The sequence below is a fragment of the Lissotriton helveticus genome, chromosome 6 (genome assembly GCF_964261635.1).
Source record: "Lissotriton helveticus chromosome 6, aLisHel1.1, whole genome shotgun sequence".
In the NCBI taxonomy this organism is placed as follows: Eukaryota; Metazoa; Chordata; class Amphibia; order Caudata; family Salamandridae; genus Lissotriton; species Lissotriton helveticus.
This window is the reverse complement of record NC_136067.1, coordinates 1,376,590,723-1,376,607,179: the sequence shown is the minus strand read 5'-3', so window position 1 is coordinate 1,376,607,179 and position 16,457 is coordinate 1,376,590,723. Positions and strand designations below refer to the sequence as shown.

Below are 16,457 nucleotides of genomic sequence, written 5' to 3'. Positions count from 1 at the left end.
TGGACCATCAGAAGTAATCTGTTAATAGATTAACTTTTTCCAGATGATTATTTAACCCCTTATGATGTAATGTTAAATAATTCAATATGTAAATATATCAATGTTATACCTCCTAAACTTTTTTAAAAGATAGTATTTGCTCATTTTTTATTTGTTTTAACCTGTACTTTTTATCTGGATTTTATGCTTTTATGACAATTGTCGAATAAAGCTTGTTTGAAGTGAACTGTATGTAATTATTTTATTACAAACCCTCTTCGGTCTAGCACGGCTGTGGAGAGTATTAGTAGCTACAGATGGCGGCTACTTTCCTTGACAAATGTCTAACCACAAGGAAGTGCCTCCTCCCTCTTAGCCATTATGTTAGGAACAAGTACAGAAGAAGGTTAGGCTTACATTATATCGTCTCGATAGATAGCAATTGGACATCAACCTACTCCAGAAAAATTCAACAGAACCATGAGAAACATAATACGTTTTCGTCTTAGTGGGATCCCTTAGATTTGATACTTCATTTAGTTTCAGTTCTAGGGGTGTAATTGTATTGTGTTTGAAAAAAGTTCGATTTCAAACTCACCAACACTTACAGTGACCCATTATAGTAATGGTTAAGCTGTCTCTTGTGACAGATCTATCTATTTTGTTAATATATTTGGATCATTTGTTAACATCCCTTTATCTTTCATAGATCCAGATAGATATAAACACTTTTCTATAGGGTTGGGACTTTAACTTAGCTATTGGTCCCCTCTTAAACAGATCGAAAGTACTTTGTCTATCCTGTGGTGCAGCTGTTGGTTCCTTGTGACAATCAATAGACGATTTAGACTTACTAGACACATGGAGGATAAGGAAAGTGCAGGGAGCATGCAATATAGATGTTATCTAGATCCATTGTCTTTTATGTAGCAAATGTTCAGATACTACCTAGAACTTTAACCGATCACTCCCTTGTCCTCCCAGGCATTGTTTCCCAAATTGTGGGAAGTGACCTAACTATTGACGTGGTCACCCCGCCCCCCATTTATTCATTATTTCGCTGTCTTTAGGACTCTTGTCTGCTTTGCCTCTTTTAAACAGTAGTAGACTGCCTGTATTCCAAACCTTAAACATGTGTTGTACATTGGAACTCCCTGTTTTGACTATTTAGCTTCGCAAATGCTATTGTAAATGGTGCTTAAAATTAACCGTGGCATCATAGGTAACCATATGTGGCACATTGTATGTATTTACACCACACACATATTTGACAAAAATATATGTTTGGTTTGGTGCACCGTTGTGCTCTGGCTGAAATGCAGTTCATCATCTGTCTCCAGTTCCTCCCCCTGCTCGCAGTAAAGACTTCCACCACCCCCCCCCCCAATATTGTAATTGTAATTTCATTTACATAGTGCTTACTACCCATAATGAGTCATTGATGTACTGCTCTTGGATAGTATAACCCCCTTCCCATTTCCCCCGCCTCCCCTCCTGCTTCATGTTTATTGTTGTGATAAACAATGTTAATTGCACCCATATTATGTTCTTGTAGTATGTAAGTGTTGTTACTCTCTAAAATCCTACAGTAACACTTCTTGAAGCAGCGTATATTGATGAAGCAGTGTATAGAAAAGCACAGTAAATTAAACAAAAATAGCAAAAAGTGCCTTGGCCATATAGAAAAAGCCTATTGTTAAGTATTCATAAGTTACCCCTAAAATGTGCATTGTTAGACCACCTATCTGATTAGTGAAGGAGAGTTCTGATTTTATTAAGGACACGGAGGTGACTATTATGCAGTTCTCTTCTTGCTCTTTTTATTTCTGTAATCTAATATTTAAAGCAAAACTGGATAACCCATAATACTACTCTCCTAAAATGTATGTAGCAATAAAAAGAAAGGCTACCAGTAGGGTACAAATATAGGCTATGGCAAACAAACTGCCACTTTCCTTTTTGCTGGAACTCAGAACAGGTAAATCTATCAACAATTCCAGAAGTGAGGGGTACCCCGGTGGCGTCGTCAGCCTAACTGCAAACCTGAGCAAGAGTCATGAATATCTTTTTGAACATTTTTGAAAAGGAGGAAATGTGTTGAGTAGTCTTTCAAAAAAGCATCTGTTGCTAATGCTCCCGGATCTGGCTTCCAACTGAAAAATTGAAGCAGGTGAGTTGTCAAGCAGGGAGCATAAAATCTTTCAAAAAGGGGTCTCAATATTCGCTGAAAAGACCTGCAAATGTAGATTCCAATCACGGTAGTCTGAAATTATCCTCGCTTACCATTCTGTCGCCATGTTGTATGACCTGCTGTTGTACAGAGAATGGCCAAGAGTCAATCTGTATCTACTGCCCTCGTAGGGATCCGCCTGCCAAGAGAAAGCTTGGACATACTTTCCAGTCACCCACAGTCGGAGGTTATTCGCACAGATACCTTGCTATTTATTGGTGGTGCAACCTGTTACTACCAGCAGGCTGGCGCAAATAAAATCTGAAATCTGTTTGGCAACATAAGTGCTCAAAGCAGAGGCCACATTTTACGAAGATGACACACATGCCTTTTGTATTGCATTAGAAACCAATACATCTAAATAAGTATCCCATAACTTTTTCTCTATGAATTATTTGCCTAACTCAGCAACCCAACTTGTAGTTATATATTTCCCCTCCATATTCTTCAAATGTACAAAGTAGCAATATTTAACAAAGTTAATTTCAAATTACAAAATTAGGCTCATAGGTGATTACAACCCTGCCCTCCCCCACCCTCATTTCTCGTGCGCCAAGAGCTGAAATATACAGAATTCTCTTTCAACATCAATCTGCAGCCTGAGGGATATGAGACACAGTAATGAGTCCAATACAATGCATCAAGCTGCCCATTGAATAAACAAAGCAGCCAGGCTGGAAGACAAAGTGGGAAAGAAACATATCAGCAATGATTATCTACTTTCAGCAGTAAGAAGCAGTTCTTTTATCTTGTCACACCCTCTGTTTATAATTGGTTGGTAGCCTTTTGTTGTTCTACTTCCTGCCCAGGAGAGCAGCACTGTGGGTTATGTTTTTTTGCTTTAAATATTGCCAACTACAATAAAAGCAGTGAGAAAAGACTGCATAATAGGAACCTGGGGTCTTGTAATAAACTCTGCTTCCAAAGGTGAAGAGTGGGAATCTCCATGTGTGTGTGTGTGGGGGGGTGACCTGGGAGGTTTGTGCCCACCCACAAATCTGAGTTTTTAGGGATTCACAAACATATATTCCCACTCTTGAAATGATTGATAATTTTACTCCTATTCGTGGGAATTCATTTCTTTGAAGTAAGTGGGAATGGAAGACCCCTATCATTGTGGGAGGTGTTTTGGGAGAGATTTCTCCTTGGGAAATATTGTTCTCAAGCAGAAATGCATTTTCAAAGGATAAGTAGGAATTTTGAAAAGTTTTCCAGGTGTTATAGGACAGTTTTCTAGGTGTTGTAGGCCAGAATTACAGTTTTCCAGGAAACTCGTCAATCTGCACTGAATCGTAGATGTAAAGCTGCGAGTGTCAATTTCCAAACCTCTTTGTGAATCATGCCAATTGTGTTGCGTCATTGGCCACCATGCGAGACTGTGCGTATGTCATGACACTGTTTCTTTATTTCCAATGTCAGTTATTTCCTTGCCCGACTGCTCAGGGCCTTGTAAAAGCGAAACAGATAATAAGCTTCAGAATATGAAACCGGAATAACATTTATAGTATCTAACACAACAATTCTGTCTGTGTGTTAAATTATGATGTTGCAAGATCAAAGAATGACCGCTTTATTGCGGAAGCGCGTGCCTCAAAATAGCTATCTTGCATTTCCTCATTGATGTTTACATGGCACTGTCAAATATATATCTGAAGATCAGTGAGAAATAAAACCAACACGTCGAGACACAAGCCTGGTTCATTCACTCTCTTTCAATTATTTCTTTCTTTCTCAACTTCTCAGATGATGAGGAGGGTAATAAAGAACTCTACCCGTGCTGTGCACCTCCAGTTCAACACCAGCCTTTTCTCGGATATAACATTCATCCGAATCAGTCTCTCCGCGATATCAACATGGAACCACTGGCCTTTAACCAGAATATGCCCAGAATGGACATCTTCGGAGCCACTTCATCAGGACAACCAATGTAAGTAATTTCTTTTTTTTTTTTTATATATTTTTATTTGCATTTGATTAAGTAACAACAATACAGTCATGTCATCATCGGTCAACCCAGCCCGTTCCCCGACCCCCCCCACCAAGTCCCACCATTAAAATCAGCATAATGTTATACAGAACAAACCTCCTCGTGAATGCACTACCAGTACCAAATCTGAAGCACCTCTTCACATTACCATACAGTGCGCCCATACCCGAAAATGTGTCCATCTCAAATGTCCCATTTCATAACCCCCCATCGAGCCCATGATATTTCCGCCACTTGCCCCAAACTCTACCAAACTTCCTAGGGCATCCCCTTGCTTTATAAGTAACCCTTTCAGCTGCCATGTAGAAATCTAGACCCCTCCGCCACTACTCCACCTGCGGTGTCTCGGCAGCCCCCACTTCTTTGCCACGTCCCTCTTAGCTACCACCAGGGCCAGAACCAAGAAGATCAACAGCGGACGTGCAAGATCCACATCGTTGGTCATACCCAACAAGACCATTTTGGGATCCAGCTGCAAGGTAACCTCTAGCACCTCCCCCAACTCTTTCAGAATCTCTGACCAGTAAACCTGGATTCTCGGACAGGACCAAATTATGTGGTAAAAATCTCCCCCCTCAAGCCCACATCTCAGACAACTCGTGTCCCCTACTCTACCCATCTTTTGTAGGCATACCCTGTCGAAATAAGTCCTATGGAGAATATTAAATTGTATGTGCCTTAGCCTGGATTTAATAGCTACCTCCCGTGGATGCATGAGAACTGTTTCCCAGTCAACCGTGTCCATATCTCCCACCTTTGCCTCCCACTTACGTCTGAGAGTGCCTAGGTCATCAGTCATCTTATTCATCAGGGTCTTATAGGTGAGCGATACCGCTCTCTCCATTACTTGCTCTTGCAGGAGGTGGCCTTCTAGAGGTGCATATTCCGGAAGTGTGTCCCCTGGGAGTCCCTCTGCTCGCCAAGCATGCCGCAAGTGCGCCTATTTAAAGTATTGTGTACGGAGCAGGCCGAATTCCGCCCTTAAGGCTTGGAATGACTTCTGTTCCCCCTTTGCAGTTACGTCGCCTAACGTCAAGATCACTATGTCGTCCCACCTCCGAAACCCTTTTAGTTTATTTAATTCGCGCAGCCAGGTACAGTTCCACAGCGGTGTCTGTCTAGTGGGCCTTTTTTCCCAACCCATGATCTTATTCGCCCTGTTCCAGACCACCAACGTAAGTCTGGTGGCCGGCAACAGTTTCCCCGTCCTCCTGCCCCCGTATATATAATAGTCGTATGGGCGGGTGCCCATTGTGTGCCGCTTAAGTGCGTATGTGGGATGTTGAGCCGGGACGTGATACCAATCGTTGACAGACACCAAGTGTTCCGCCCAGTAGTATGCATCAATGTTGGGAAGTGAGATTCATCCACTGTATTGGTGCCGCTGAAGGGTGGCCAGTGCTACTCTCGCGGGTGCTTGCCTAACCAAAGAAAGGTTCGTAATTCCGCATTTATGTCCGTAAACATCTTGCGAGGAAGTGGGTAATACTCGTTTTTAAATGCATACAGGAGCTTGGGCAGTGTCATCATTTTAAACATGGCCGCACGACCCAGAATCGTGAGGTGTAAGAGGCACCATCTGCTCGCATCTTCCGTAAAAGCCTGTACTATCCTTTTAATATTCTTGTCATACGAGCGGCCTCTATCTAGCGTCATAAACACTCCAAGATAAGTAAAGCCCTCCAAGGTGGTCTGCAGTCGGTCTGGGAGGCTCGTCCACTGCCCCTGCCCCTTCGGGTCGTAGAGGACTGACTTGTGCCAATTTATCTTATAACCAGCGTGGGCTCCGTATTTTTCCAGCTCTGCGAACAGAGTTGGTATCGTCGTTTCCGGGTGTGTTATGTAGAGGAGGACATAATCCGCGTAGAGGGATATTTTTTACTCTGCGGCGTCACCTGGCCCCAACTGAAAACCCCTAATGTCCGCGTTTTGCCACATTGCTGCCGCTAATGCCTCAATCGTCAGCGTGAAGAGCAAGGGGGACAGGGGGCAACCCTGTCTGGTTCCCCGCCTCACCGGGAAGTCCCAGGATAAAACCCCATTTACCTTGACCTGTGCTCTGGGGTCTGTATATAACAGTTGGACCCACCACCGGAATTTTAAACCAAACCCCAGTCGCTCCAGGACTCCCTCCAGAAAAGGCCAATGCACCGCGTCAAACGCCTTTTCTGCGTCAAGGGACAAGAACCAATGGGGGTCCTGTCTCTTGCTTACCTCCTGCAACCAATTGTGGGTTTGTCGAAGCTTAAATCCAGTGGCCCTACTCAGGAGAAACCCCGTTTGGTCCAGGTGTATCAGATCTGGTATCACCTCCGCAGCCTGAGCGCTAGGACGGTCGCCAGTAACTTTACCTCAAAGTTTAAAAGGGATATAGGGCGATAAGACACGCAGTCGTCTGGTGGTTTACCATTCTTATGGATTGGGATTATCGTGGCCATGCGCAGGTCGGGAGGAAGCTGTCCTTCCTCAACCGCCCCTTCAAAGAGTCCTAGGAGGTGACGCGCCAGGATATCCGCTGTTCGTTTAAAAAACTCTGCCGGGAACCCGTTTGGGCCAGGGGACTTCCCGGCGCGTAGTTTCGCAAGGGCCTTTTTAACCTCGTCCAGCATAATGTCCATCTCTAGATCTGCAGTGTCCTCCTCGGCCAGCACTGGGAGGTCTAAATGCGCCATGTAATGCAGGGCGTCTTCCTGCAGCCCTAAGTCCTGTGCCTCATAGAAAAGTTGGTAGTGCGCAGCAAAAGCCTCTGCAATCTGTCTATCTGACCACACTACGTTCCCCTGGACGTCTCGTACCTGCTCCACCCACCTAGCATCTTTTTCCTTCCGGCTTAGCCACGCCAGCAGCTTCCCCGATTTGTCCCCCACATCGTACAAACGGTGCAGCGTCGCCAGCGCCTGCGTTTTGGCCTCGCCTGTGACTAGATCCCTATATTGAGATTTGAAATCCGTCAACATACGGAGAGTCTGAGTGGCTTTCCTAATCTGATATTCCCTCTCCAGGTCCAGTATTAGGGCTTCCAATGACTCGATTTCCTTCTGGACCTTCTGTTTCTCTTCCGCCAGTCTATTCTGTGCCCTATCTCTCAGAACCGCTTTGAGGGCCTCCCAAAGGACCACCTTCGACGAGACCAAACCTTCATTCTCTGCTATACACTTTTACATGGGCCCTGAGGCCCTTCAGAACGGTCGGGTTTTGGAGGGCCCATGTCGACAGTCTCCAAGACCCACCCTTTCGTTCGTTCCTCCTCCCCACCGTCACCAAGAGCGGGGAATGATCGGAGATCCCCCTGGCCTTGTACTCAGCTAAGTCGTCTCTCGACAGGACATGGCGGGCACGGAAAATATAATCTAGTCTAGACTAGACCCTGTGTGCGCCCGAGAAGAAGGAATATGCCCTGTCCTCAGGGTGTAACCATCTCCACACATCCGTCAATCCCAGGGTATCAATCATCTTAGCTAGGGAGGTCGGGGTCAAGTCCCTGGTCCTATCTCCTGTTCTGTCCATCGTCGGGAGAAGTACGTCATTAAAATCCCCCCCCCCCAGTATCTGTAGAGTGTTGGATGTGTTCAGTAGGATATCAGTGACCCCTTTCAGTGTGAGTGTCTGCAGTTTAGGAGGGGCATAGGCCGAGACAATCGTATACTCCTGCCTCCTCCAGGTACCCCGTACTCCTACATACGACCCCTGGGGATCTGTCCAGACCTGCGCCACCTGGAATGGTTGGTCCTTTCTAATCAGTATGGCCACCCCTCTCGAGCCCTTAGTGAATCCCGCATGCGCTAAAACTCTGTACCGCCCTCTTGCCAGAAAGCCTGCAGTGCTTGCCCTGTAGATGTGTTTCCTGTAGCAGGACAATGTCAGAGCCCATCCTTTTAACATATGCATTTACTAGGCCCCACTTAATCTTACTTCCCAGGCCATTCACGTTCCATGTCAAAACCGTAAGCCCCTTTAGATCTTGTAAGGGCTCTGTATTGTCAACCGACATTTTGTCCTGCAGCTTGATATGTGGTGTGCAACCTCGGCGTCAGTGGAGCGCCCGTGAGCCGGCGTGTGCGACCTTTGTGACATGACCCGTTCGCCAATTTCCCCCGGCCCGCCCATCTCTCCCCCCCCCTCCCCTGACCAAACCCCCCCAAATTCCCTGAACTCTGAACAGAAGCAACTCCCCCCCTCGCCCCCACCCTCCTCCCCCTCCAGTCCCATCTCCCCAAAAACAGAACAAAGGACTGGCAGCGGAGAAGGCCTGTCGCCCACCCACAATACTCACCCCGCCAAACCAACACTTACAGACTACTCAATGAACCTGTAAAACAATCCCATCAGGGGGGGACACAAACGCTACCTGCATCTTCACGGAGGACGGGCTCAGCTCCCGTAGCGCCGCAGCACCATCAGTAAAGGGCCGGGCCTTGCTCCGCCTGGATCCCGACCGGGCTTGGCTCCGCTGGGGCCCCTCCCACCCCGGTGACGCCCTCACCAGCACCAGGAGGCGCATAAAGGCAGCGCCAGCTGCAGCATTCGGTGGGGGACACAAACGCTACCTGCATCTTCACGGAGGACGGGCTCAGCTCCCGTAGCGCCGCAGCACCATCAGTAAAGGGCCGGGCCTTGCTCCGCCTGGTTCCCGGCCGGGCTTGGCTCCGCCGGGGCCCCTCCCACCCCAGTGACGCCCTCACCAGCGCCAGGAGGCGCATAAAGGCAGCGCCAGTACCCCGTCCCGCGGGACGCGTGCAGGACGCGCCGGGAGAAGCCCGGGACAAGGGCGGGGCCGTCTGTGGCCGTCAGCGGCAGGAAGAGGCAGGGCAGGGCCTGTCACCCTGTCCAGGACAATGGGGAAACGCAAACTCGTCACAAAGGGGGGAGAAGGTAAGAAAGCCAAAGTTCCACGTAATTCATAGTCAATCATCTCTTTTCTTACCTCTGCGGTGGGGGCTTTGACCAACGAAATTGCAAATGCGGAGAAAGAACTGGGACTTGTACAGACTGGTGTGTCTGCTACAGATCTCCCGGCTGATCCCTATTTTCACCCTCTGCATCAGACAGACTCTGCTCGTTCCATCCCACTCGAACCTAATATAATTCTGGCGGCCCCCCCATCCACTCGCATGGCTAACCAGTCACCACCCCAAGCTAAGGGTAATGCTGTAGTACAGGAGCCACAGCACTTCCTCACGTCAAACAGCACAAAAGCCAGTGATATAACACTCCGTCACCAGCCCACACCCAAAGTAGACTCAACAGCCCCACAGGGATTCCACGCTAATTTGGCAGACGTCGTTGAAGAACTGTTTGAATCCCGGCTGGAACCACTATTGGTAAACATTGCTAAAGACATAGTGGATACCTTGAAATTATCCGTAGAAAATATTTTGCATAAATGTGAACGTATTGACACCTGCCTCAAAGATCTGGAGCTGCATACTCGGGGGAAGCGGGCCCTGGAAAAATCTGATTTGAATGGTAGCCATGAGGTGATTATGGCCTCACCAGGGCAGGCAAATAGACCAGGTCCCATAACATGCATAAATCCGCCCAAAGGTACTAAAACACCTCAAGGGGAGGCACAGAAGACCCTAGTTACGGGGGGCATGCCTGAGCACAGGGTAGCTAACCCATCTGTAAAGGAGCAAAGAAATAATGGGTTACACGCTGGACGGAATTACATAGTGGATCTCCCCCCAGATGCAGCACCCCTTGTTGTCATTCTAACAGGGATCCCACACCTAAATGGTAATCAGAGGGAATCAGAACAGGATCTATTAAACAGAACCAGAAGATGGTGCACACAATTTAGCAGTGGGAGTGCAGATGTGGGAAAAAACATCATAGCTGCAAGAAGGGTGGACTGGGTGGGACGAAGGGAGAAATGTATTCCCGGTGACTGTGTGATAGTCAATTTTAACAATCCCAACATGGCTAACACACTACTCTGGGACGGATCCGCCCTAGATGGTGCAGGTATTAGACCCCTGCCACTGGGTTACTTTTATCCACCTCCATCCCATCCACAGCCTAAATTAAGATCCCGGCACATCCCACCACCATCAGGTCTCTTGGGGAGGGCAGGGACGGGAGAAGTGAGACACTATTCCTACCAAGCTCACCAGGCTCGCCTATGGGCGGGGGTAAGGATTGCCACACCGGCACGTATTGTCTCCGATAACCTAGTTGATACCCGGGCGGACCCTGTTGTGCTGAGTAATAGGTTCTCACCCCTCGCAGATCCTTCTAACTTGGATCTAGTGGATTGACAACTACCCAATGTCCTGTCCGTACACGAGAACCCCCCTGTAGCCAATCTATGCCATAAATCATCGGTACTCAGCTGGAATATAGCGGGGCTAAGGAGGAAAGCCGGGGATGATAGATGGGTACATTTTGTTACACATTATGACATCATGTGTTTTCAGGAGACGTGGGATACAAATGGTAATTTTTATTTTAATGGGTATCGTAGTTTCTCAGTCAAAGCAACTGCTGGGAGGGGAGGGAGACCCAAAGGTGGCCTGTATACCATCATTGCTATAAAATTGGCAGGTTCTATGAAGAAAATAGACTCACCAGCGGATAGCATTTTATGTGTGGAATGGGTTAGGCCAAACCTCCCAACAATTCTAATTGTAAATTTTTATAATGCGCCTGATAAGGTTCTGGGTAACACCCACCTGAGTTCCTTATCCTCTTTTCTATGTCACTATAAATCACATCAAACAGCTACATTCGAAATCCTGCTTATGGGAGATTTTAATACTCACCCCTGTGAATGGGATTGTTTTTCTAAACAACAAATGGCACCCCCAGGTGCAACCAGTCCCCACTTCGAACATACAGCGCAGGGAATGGAGTTGGAAGAACTACTTGCCGACATAAACCTGTTTGAACTAGCGGGGCCCGAGGGGGAAAATAGGGCACCGACGTTCATAGGCAGAGATGCAAATACTGTCACTGATTATATTTTTATTTCAGCGGGTCTTGTAGAGGCGGTATCCGCCCCTGAAGTCAAGGTGACAGCATTTAGTGATCACAATCCTCTGACCCTGACCCTGAACTCTGGGAGTAACACTGCAACCCAGGTTGAGCGTCTGGGCGGCGGTAGTGATTCCATTGTTCCAAAGGATCGGGGGAGAAGATTAAACTGGTCCAAAGTGGTCCCGGACACATTTTTTCAGCATCTCAATGCAAATGTACAGGCAGATCTTTTAACATGTTCAGACAGTACGGCAGTTGACACCGAAATTATTAAATCTTTTTCTAACATTTGTACACAGGTATGCCAGGACCTAACCCTAAAGAATAAGCGACCTGAAACTGACCGCCCTAGGTGGTTGGATAGGGAATGCTCAAAGGCACACAAGGGGCTCATGGAGGCTCTTAAACAGCAGCCGAGAAATCGGGAGAAGGTGACCCAGTGCAGAAAGCTGTATAGATTGACCATCAGTAACCGAAAAAAGTCTATAAAAAACGAGGCTTGGGACAATCTCATATCAATTAACATCCTTAGAGATAGTTCCAAATTTTGGGCTGTTATCAATCATCCCTATTTTGCTGAGGAGGAAAACTCCATCATGGACTGTGTAATCCCAGAGGAAGATTGGGTTGTCCACTTCAGCAAAATATATAACAGCGAAGAGCCACTAGCCCCAGATAGTCTCTATCAGCCCACGGTCCCTGCTGTCCCCGCTGTCCCCCTGCAGTTTAGCGAGCATGAGGTTAGCCGGGCCATCCTGGAGATGACAAAATGTAAGGCCCCGGGCCCAGACGGGGTCCCCGCAGATCTTTATAGGTCACCCTTGATCACGTGGGCAAGAATACTTACTAACGTTTTTAATTCCTCTATAACAGCTGGGTTCCCTAAATCATGGTCCTCCTCAACCATTATTCCCATCTACAAGAAAGGTCCCCGATCAGACCCGGCCTGTTACAGGCCAATATCACTTATTGACTCAGCGTTAAAATTCTAGGCAGAGTCATACTACAGAGACTGGGGGATTTTATTAAGGAGAAGGGGGTCCTTTCAGATTTGCAGTATGGGTTTAGGGCTAGGAGAGGAACCATGGTCCAGTGCTTGAATCTACTCATGCTGGTTGGCAAATACACTAAGGCCAAGGAGGGTAACCTATATATGGCGTTTATGGACCTCTCCTCGGCATTCGACTTGGTCAATCGAACCAAGTTATGGCCCATGCTTGTTAGCCTGGGCATTGATCCATCACTGGTAAACTTTCTACCGGCACTCCATTCAGATCTGACAGCCTCCATCAGAACCGATCGGGAGGGCAACTGTACTCGGCCATTTCGCTCTAAAAGGGGTGTTAGACAGGGCTGTATATTGGCCCCCCTCCTATTCACTCTCTATATTAATTCACTAGGTAGAGAGCTGGAGCAATCAACACCCGATATTCCTCGCGTAGGGGATTCCCTGGTGCCCACATTACTTTACGCGGATGACGCGGTGCTCCTAGCCCGAACAGGGATCGGGTTACAGAAACTCCTTGATGCTTTTGGAGAGTTTATGGGCTCACTTGATCTGGTGATCAATAACAAAAAATCCCATATTATGGTGGCAGGGAAGCGCCGGAAAAGACAAAAGTTGAAGACGTTTACCTGCACTGGCGAGGGGGTGACTAGGGTACCAGTTTTTACCTACTTGGGTGTTATCTTTGAAGGGGGGGGTCTTGGACGGCCCAACTAAATGCCAAAAGTCTAGCAGTCAAGAGATCAACCTCAGCTTTATTGAGCTTTGCAAGGAGATTGGGCTCTCGCCCAATGGATGCCCTTTTGAAAGTGTATAAAACAAAATGTCTGTCCATAGCCAAATATGGTGCTCCCTTGTGGGGTTTTTCGCCACAAGGTAAAATACAAATCACAGAAAATACTTTCCTCAGAACATTGCTTGGAGTTCCGCAATCAACACCAGTTTTTTCCTTGCACAGTGAGTTAGGCATAGGCTATGTCACTGATGAGTTACAACTGGCCCCCCTAGTCTATTGGGCAAAAACCTGGCTAAACAACGAGATCCCCTTGAACCATTGCATCCTTAAGGATTGTTTGGCGCTAGACAAAGTGTCAAAAATTCCCTGGCTAGCATATATTAAGAATACGGTGAATAAAATGGGCAGGCCACAAACACCCGACCAACATAGTTAAAGGGGACATAAAATGGATCAAGGAAAACTTCTTGCTAAGGGCGTACCAGGTCAGGGAGGAGGAGGAACTAACTAAGCCAAAAGTTAGAGCAAACTTTCTGCTCTTAACCACTCCTTCTCTAGAACCCTACCTAAAAACTGTAAGCAAACCATTTCACCGCCACCTCCTTATTAGATTCAGGTTCAACATTATCCAATACTCCCTGGGGGACTTCCCAGTGTGGGGGGTACCTGATTCATCAAGTCCTTGCAGTTGTGACAATTTTTCAGAGCAGACTCTGATGCATTTTGTCATGTTCTGTGAGCACTTCAAGGAGGGTAGAAGGCGGTTCTTAATTCCTATCCTGAGAGAAGCAGGCTTCCTACAAGTACGCCCAGCCTTGTTGTATTTACAACTATTAGGAACTACAAAAGTAATTTTCGGGGTTGCTAGCTTCCTGGTAGCTGCTATGCGTATCAAGACCAAGAAGCTATCCCCGAGTATTCAGGTGGAGTGATTAAAGACACGGTGCTTGTTTTTACTGTTTTTTTTAACCATTGTTAGTATGCCCACTTTTAATAACTATTGAATGTACTTTTATTATTACGATTGTTGTATGTCTTTTAAACCGATGAAATGTGACATTTTTATTGTATTGATCCTGCTTTTATGATTTTAACAATCGAATAAAGCTTGTTTTGACTGACTGACTGACAATCCCATCAAATCTGTACACAAAGTCAAAAGGACAATACGTAAAACAATAGGTAAGGGGGGTGGAAACAACTTGCGTGCTACCCAGCGATGACCTGGAATCTCTTAGGCCCATCCTGACCCTGTTCATGAATGTGAGTCCTGGGTGTCTGCCCGCGAGCCCCGTTTGTCTGGCCGTGTCCTGCTCCATCTCTCGGATTGCTGCTACTAGCGGGTGCAGTGATCTTGTCTCTTCTTCCTCTCCATCAGAGGAGCGGCCCCCAGCGTCCTCCTCTCCTTCAGAGTGGGCCTTCCTCTCCAGGCATCGAAACCTAGAGCCCGCCGTGTTCCCCGCTCCTGGTGACGATGAATTCCGCCTCCGTCATCCAGCTGCACTGCTGTTATGATACGGCGTCATCTGTAGCCGTCCCCTTGCTCTCAGGCTCCTCCGCCTCTGGGTCCGCGGCAGCCCCACCTGGAATCCACTAGCGGTCACGGCGTTGACCGTTCCTCTTCTTTCCCCCTCCGGCCCCCGTGGTGGCGGGCGCTCCTCCAGCCATTGCTATGCGTCGTTCGGGTGGGCAAAGAAGTGCGTCTTGTCATTATAGATCACTTTCAGCTTTGCCGGGAAGAGCAGCATATATTGGATCCCAAGGTCACGCAGCTTGTCTTTCACCGAGTCGAAGGAGCGCCTCTGTTTTTGCACCTCTTGGCTATAGTCCGGAAATATCATGATATGTGCATTTTCCAGTCGGATTTCCCCCATCTTCCGTGCTTCCCGCAGGATCAAATCCCGGTCTGCAAAGTTCAGGAAGCGTGCAATGACGGGCCTCGGCATTGCCCCTTCCGGCGGCCTTGCCAGCAATGCCCTGTGTGCTCGCTCAATCACGAAGCAGGTGGAAAATTGCACTGTCAGGAATGTCTTCTGCAACCAGGCTCATAGGAATGCCACCATGTTTGACCCCTCAATTCCTTCTCTAAAGCCCACAAAGCGTAGGTTGTTGCGGCGGGCCCTATTTTCCGCGTCGTCCACCTCCCACATTAGCTGATGATGAGAGGCTTGGAGTTCCACCATATCTTTCCGAATGGTAGTGATAGAGTCCTCCGCCTCACCCAATCTCGTCTCTGCTGTGGTCACCCTCTCTGTCAGGTTGCAGAAATCCTGCTGTAATAGTAAGACTTCCGAGCCCACTTCCCCAATCTTGACCTCTAGGGCTGCACGAGACTCCTGGATATCCGCCCTTGAAGGTTGACTCGCCCCCAGCAGGAGGTCCGTGTCCGAGCGGGAGGCCGGGGGTCCCACCTCGGGGTGGGGGGGCGGGCTGTGTCGTAGCATATCGGTCTAGGGTTCCCTGCTTAGGGGTCTTGGCGGCTGCTTCTTTCTTCCCCATTTTGAACGTCTCCGTGCTTCCACTTCTGATGCCTGCTCCTCTGGATGACTGGCTACACGTGGCCCAGCCTCAGGCGTCACCCTCTTTATGAGCCCTCTCCGGCAGTCCGTAGATCGGCCGATGTAGCCGCCCCGTCAAGAAGTAATTGGCTCACTGCCCGTTCGTGCCCGGTTGCAGTGCCCCTCCCCAGCAAAGGCAGAGTCTCACCGTCCAAGCTGGACAGCCGGCGGGAGGGGGGGCCCTCTCCAGCCCACTCCTTTTAGGCCCCAAACAATGATGCGGCTCACCTGGGCCCCAACCGGCAGGCCCCCGGCAGCTCCGGCCTCCCCAGCCTTCGGTGTCCACCAGGGTAAATCCCCCAGCGCAGGAGGGAACTGCGCCCACACTACTAGCTGCCTCGCCGCACTGAATAGGCCACCAGCATCCAGGCCGCCGAGTTCGTTCTGCGGTGCCCCACTCCCGGGAGTCTGCGGGGTATAGTCAGCCTTGGACGGGTCGGGCCCCGTCCGCCTCGTAGGTCCCTCTGTCACCAGGTCCTGGGCCCAAGCTCGGTGCCTCGCTCACCCCCCTCGGGGCTGTCTCAGCAAGCCCGGGTGTGCAGCCCTCCGTCTGGCCCGGATCTGCCGCGTTTTGCAGGGCTCCTTGAGTCGGGCAGGCTCCGCCATTCCTTGCCTCCCAACCCCGCTCCAGGGGCCTCAGAGTGCCTCCGCCCTTCGCCCAGGCCCGGGCGCCGTCCCGGCCCACAGGTATCCCTGCCTCCTCCTCAGCCCGCGGGTCGCCTCAGCACCTCCGCACTTCCGATCGGAGACTGTCCCGGTGCCGCCTCCTCAGGTCGCCTCGTCCTCATCTGGGCCTCAGAGTTCCTTTGCTTTCCGCCCGGCCTACTGGTTTCCCTGCCGCCTTCTCAGCCCGCGGGTCGCCTCCACACCTCCGAGCAGAGGCTGTCCCGGTCCCGCCTCCTCAGCTTGCCTCGTCCTCACCAGGGTCTCGGGCTAGGCACCGCTACGTTCCGGGGGCCCGTCTCGAAGTCCAAGCGCCGATCCGG

The 16,457-nt window shown here is 48.9% G+C and overlaps 1 protein-coding gene across 4 annotated transcripts in view; it reads left to right on the top strand.

Moving 5' to 3' along the window:
• Positions 1-16,457, top strand: part of LOC144763498 (E3 ubiquitin ligase TRAF3IP2-like) — a 336,420-nt gene that overhangs the window by 84,494 nt on the left and 235,469 nt on the right. For all 4 annotated transcript variants that reach the window (XM_078649139.1, XM_078649142.1, XM_078649140.1 and 1 more), the window contains one exon: positions 3,953-4,136. In XM_078649139.1, the coding sequence (XP_078505265.1) occupies positions 3,953-4,136 (184 nt within the window). The remainder of the gene's footprint in view (positions 1-3,952; positions 4,137-16,457) is intronic.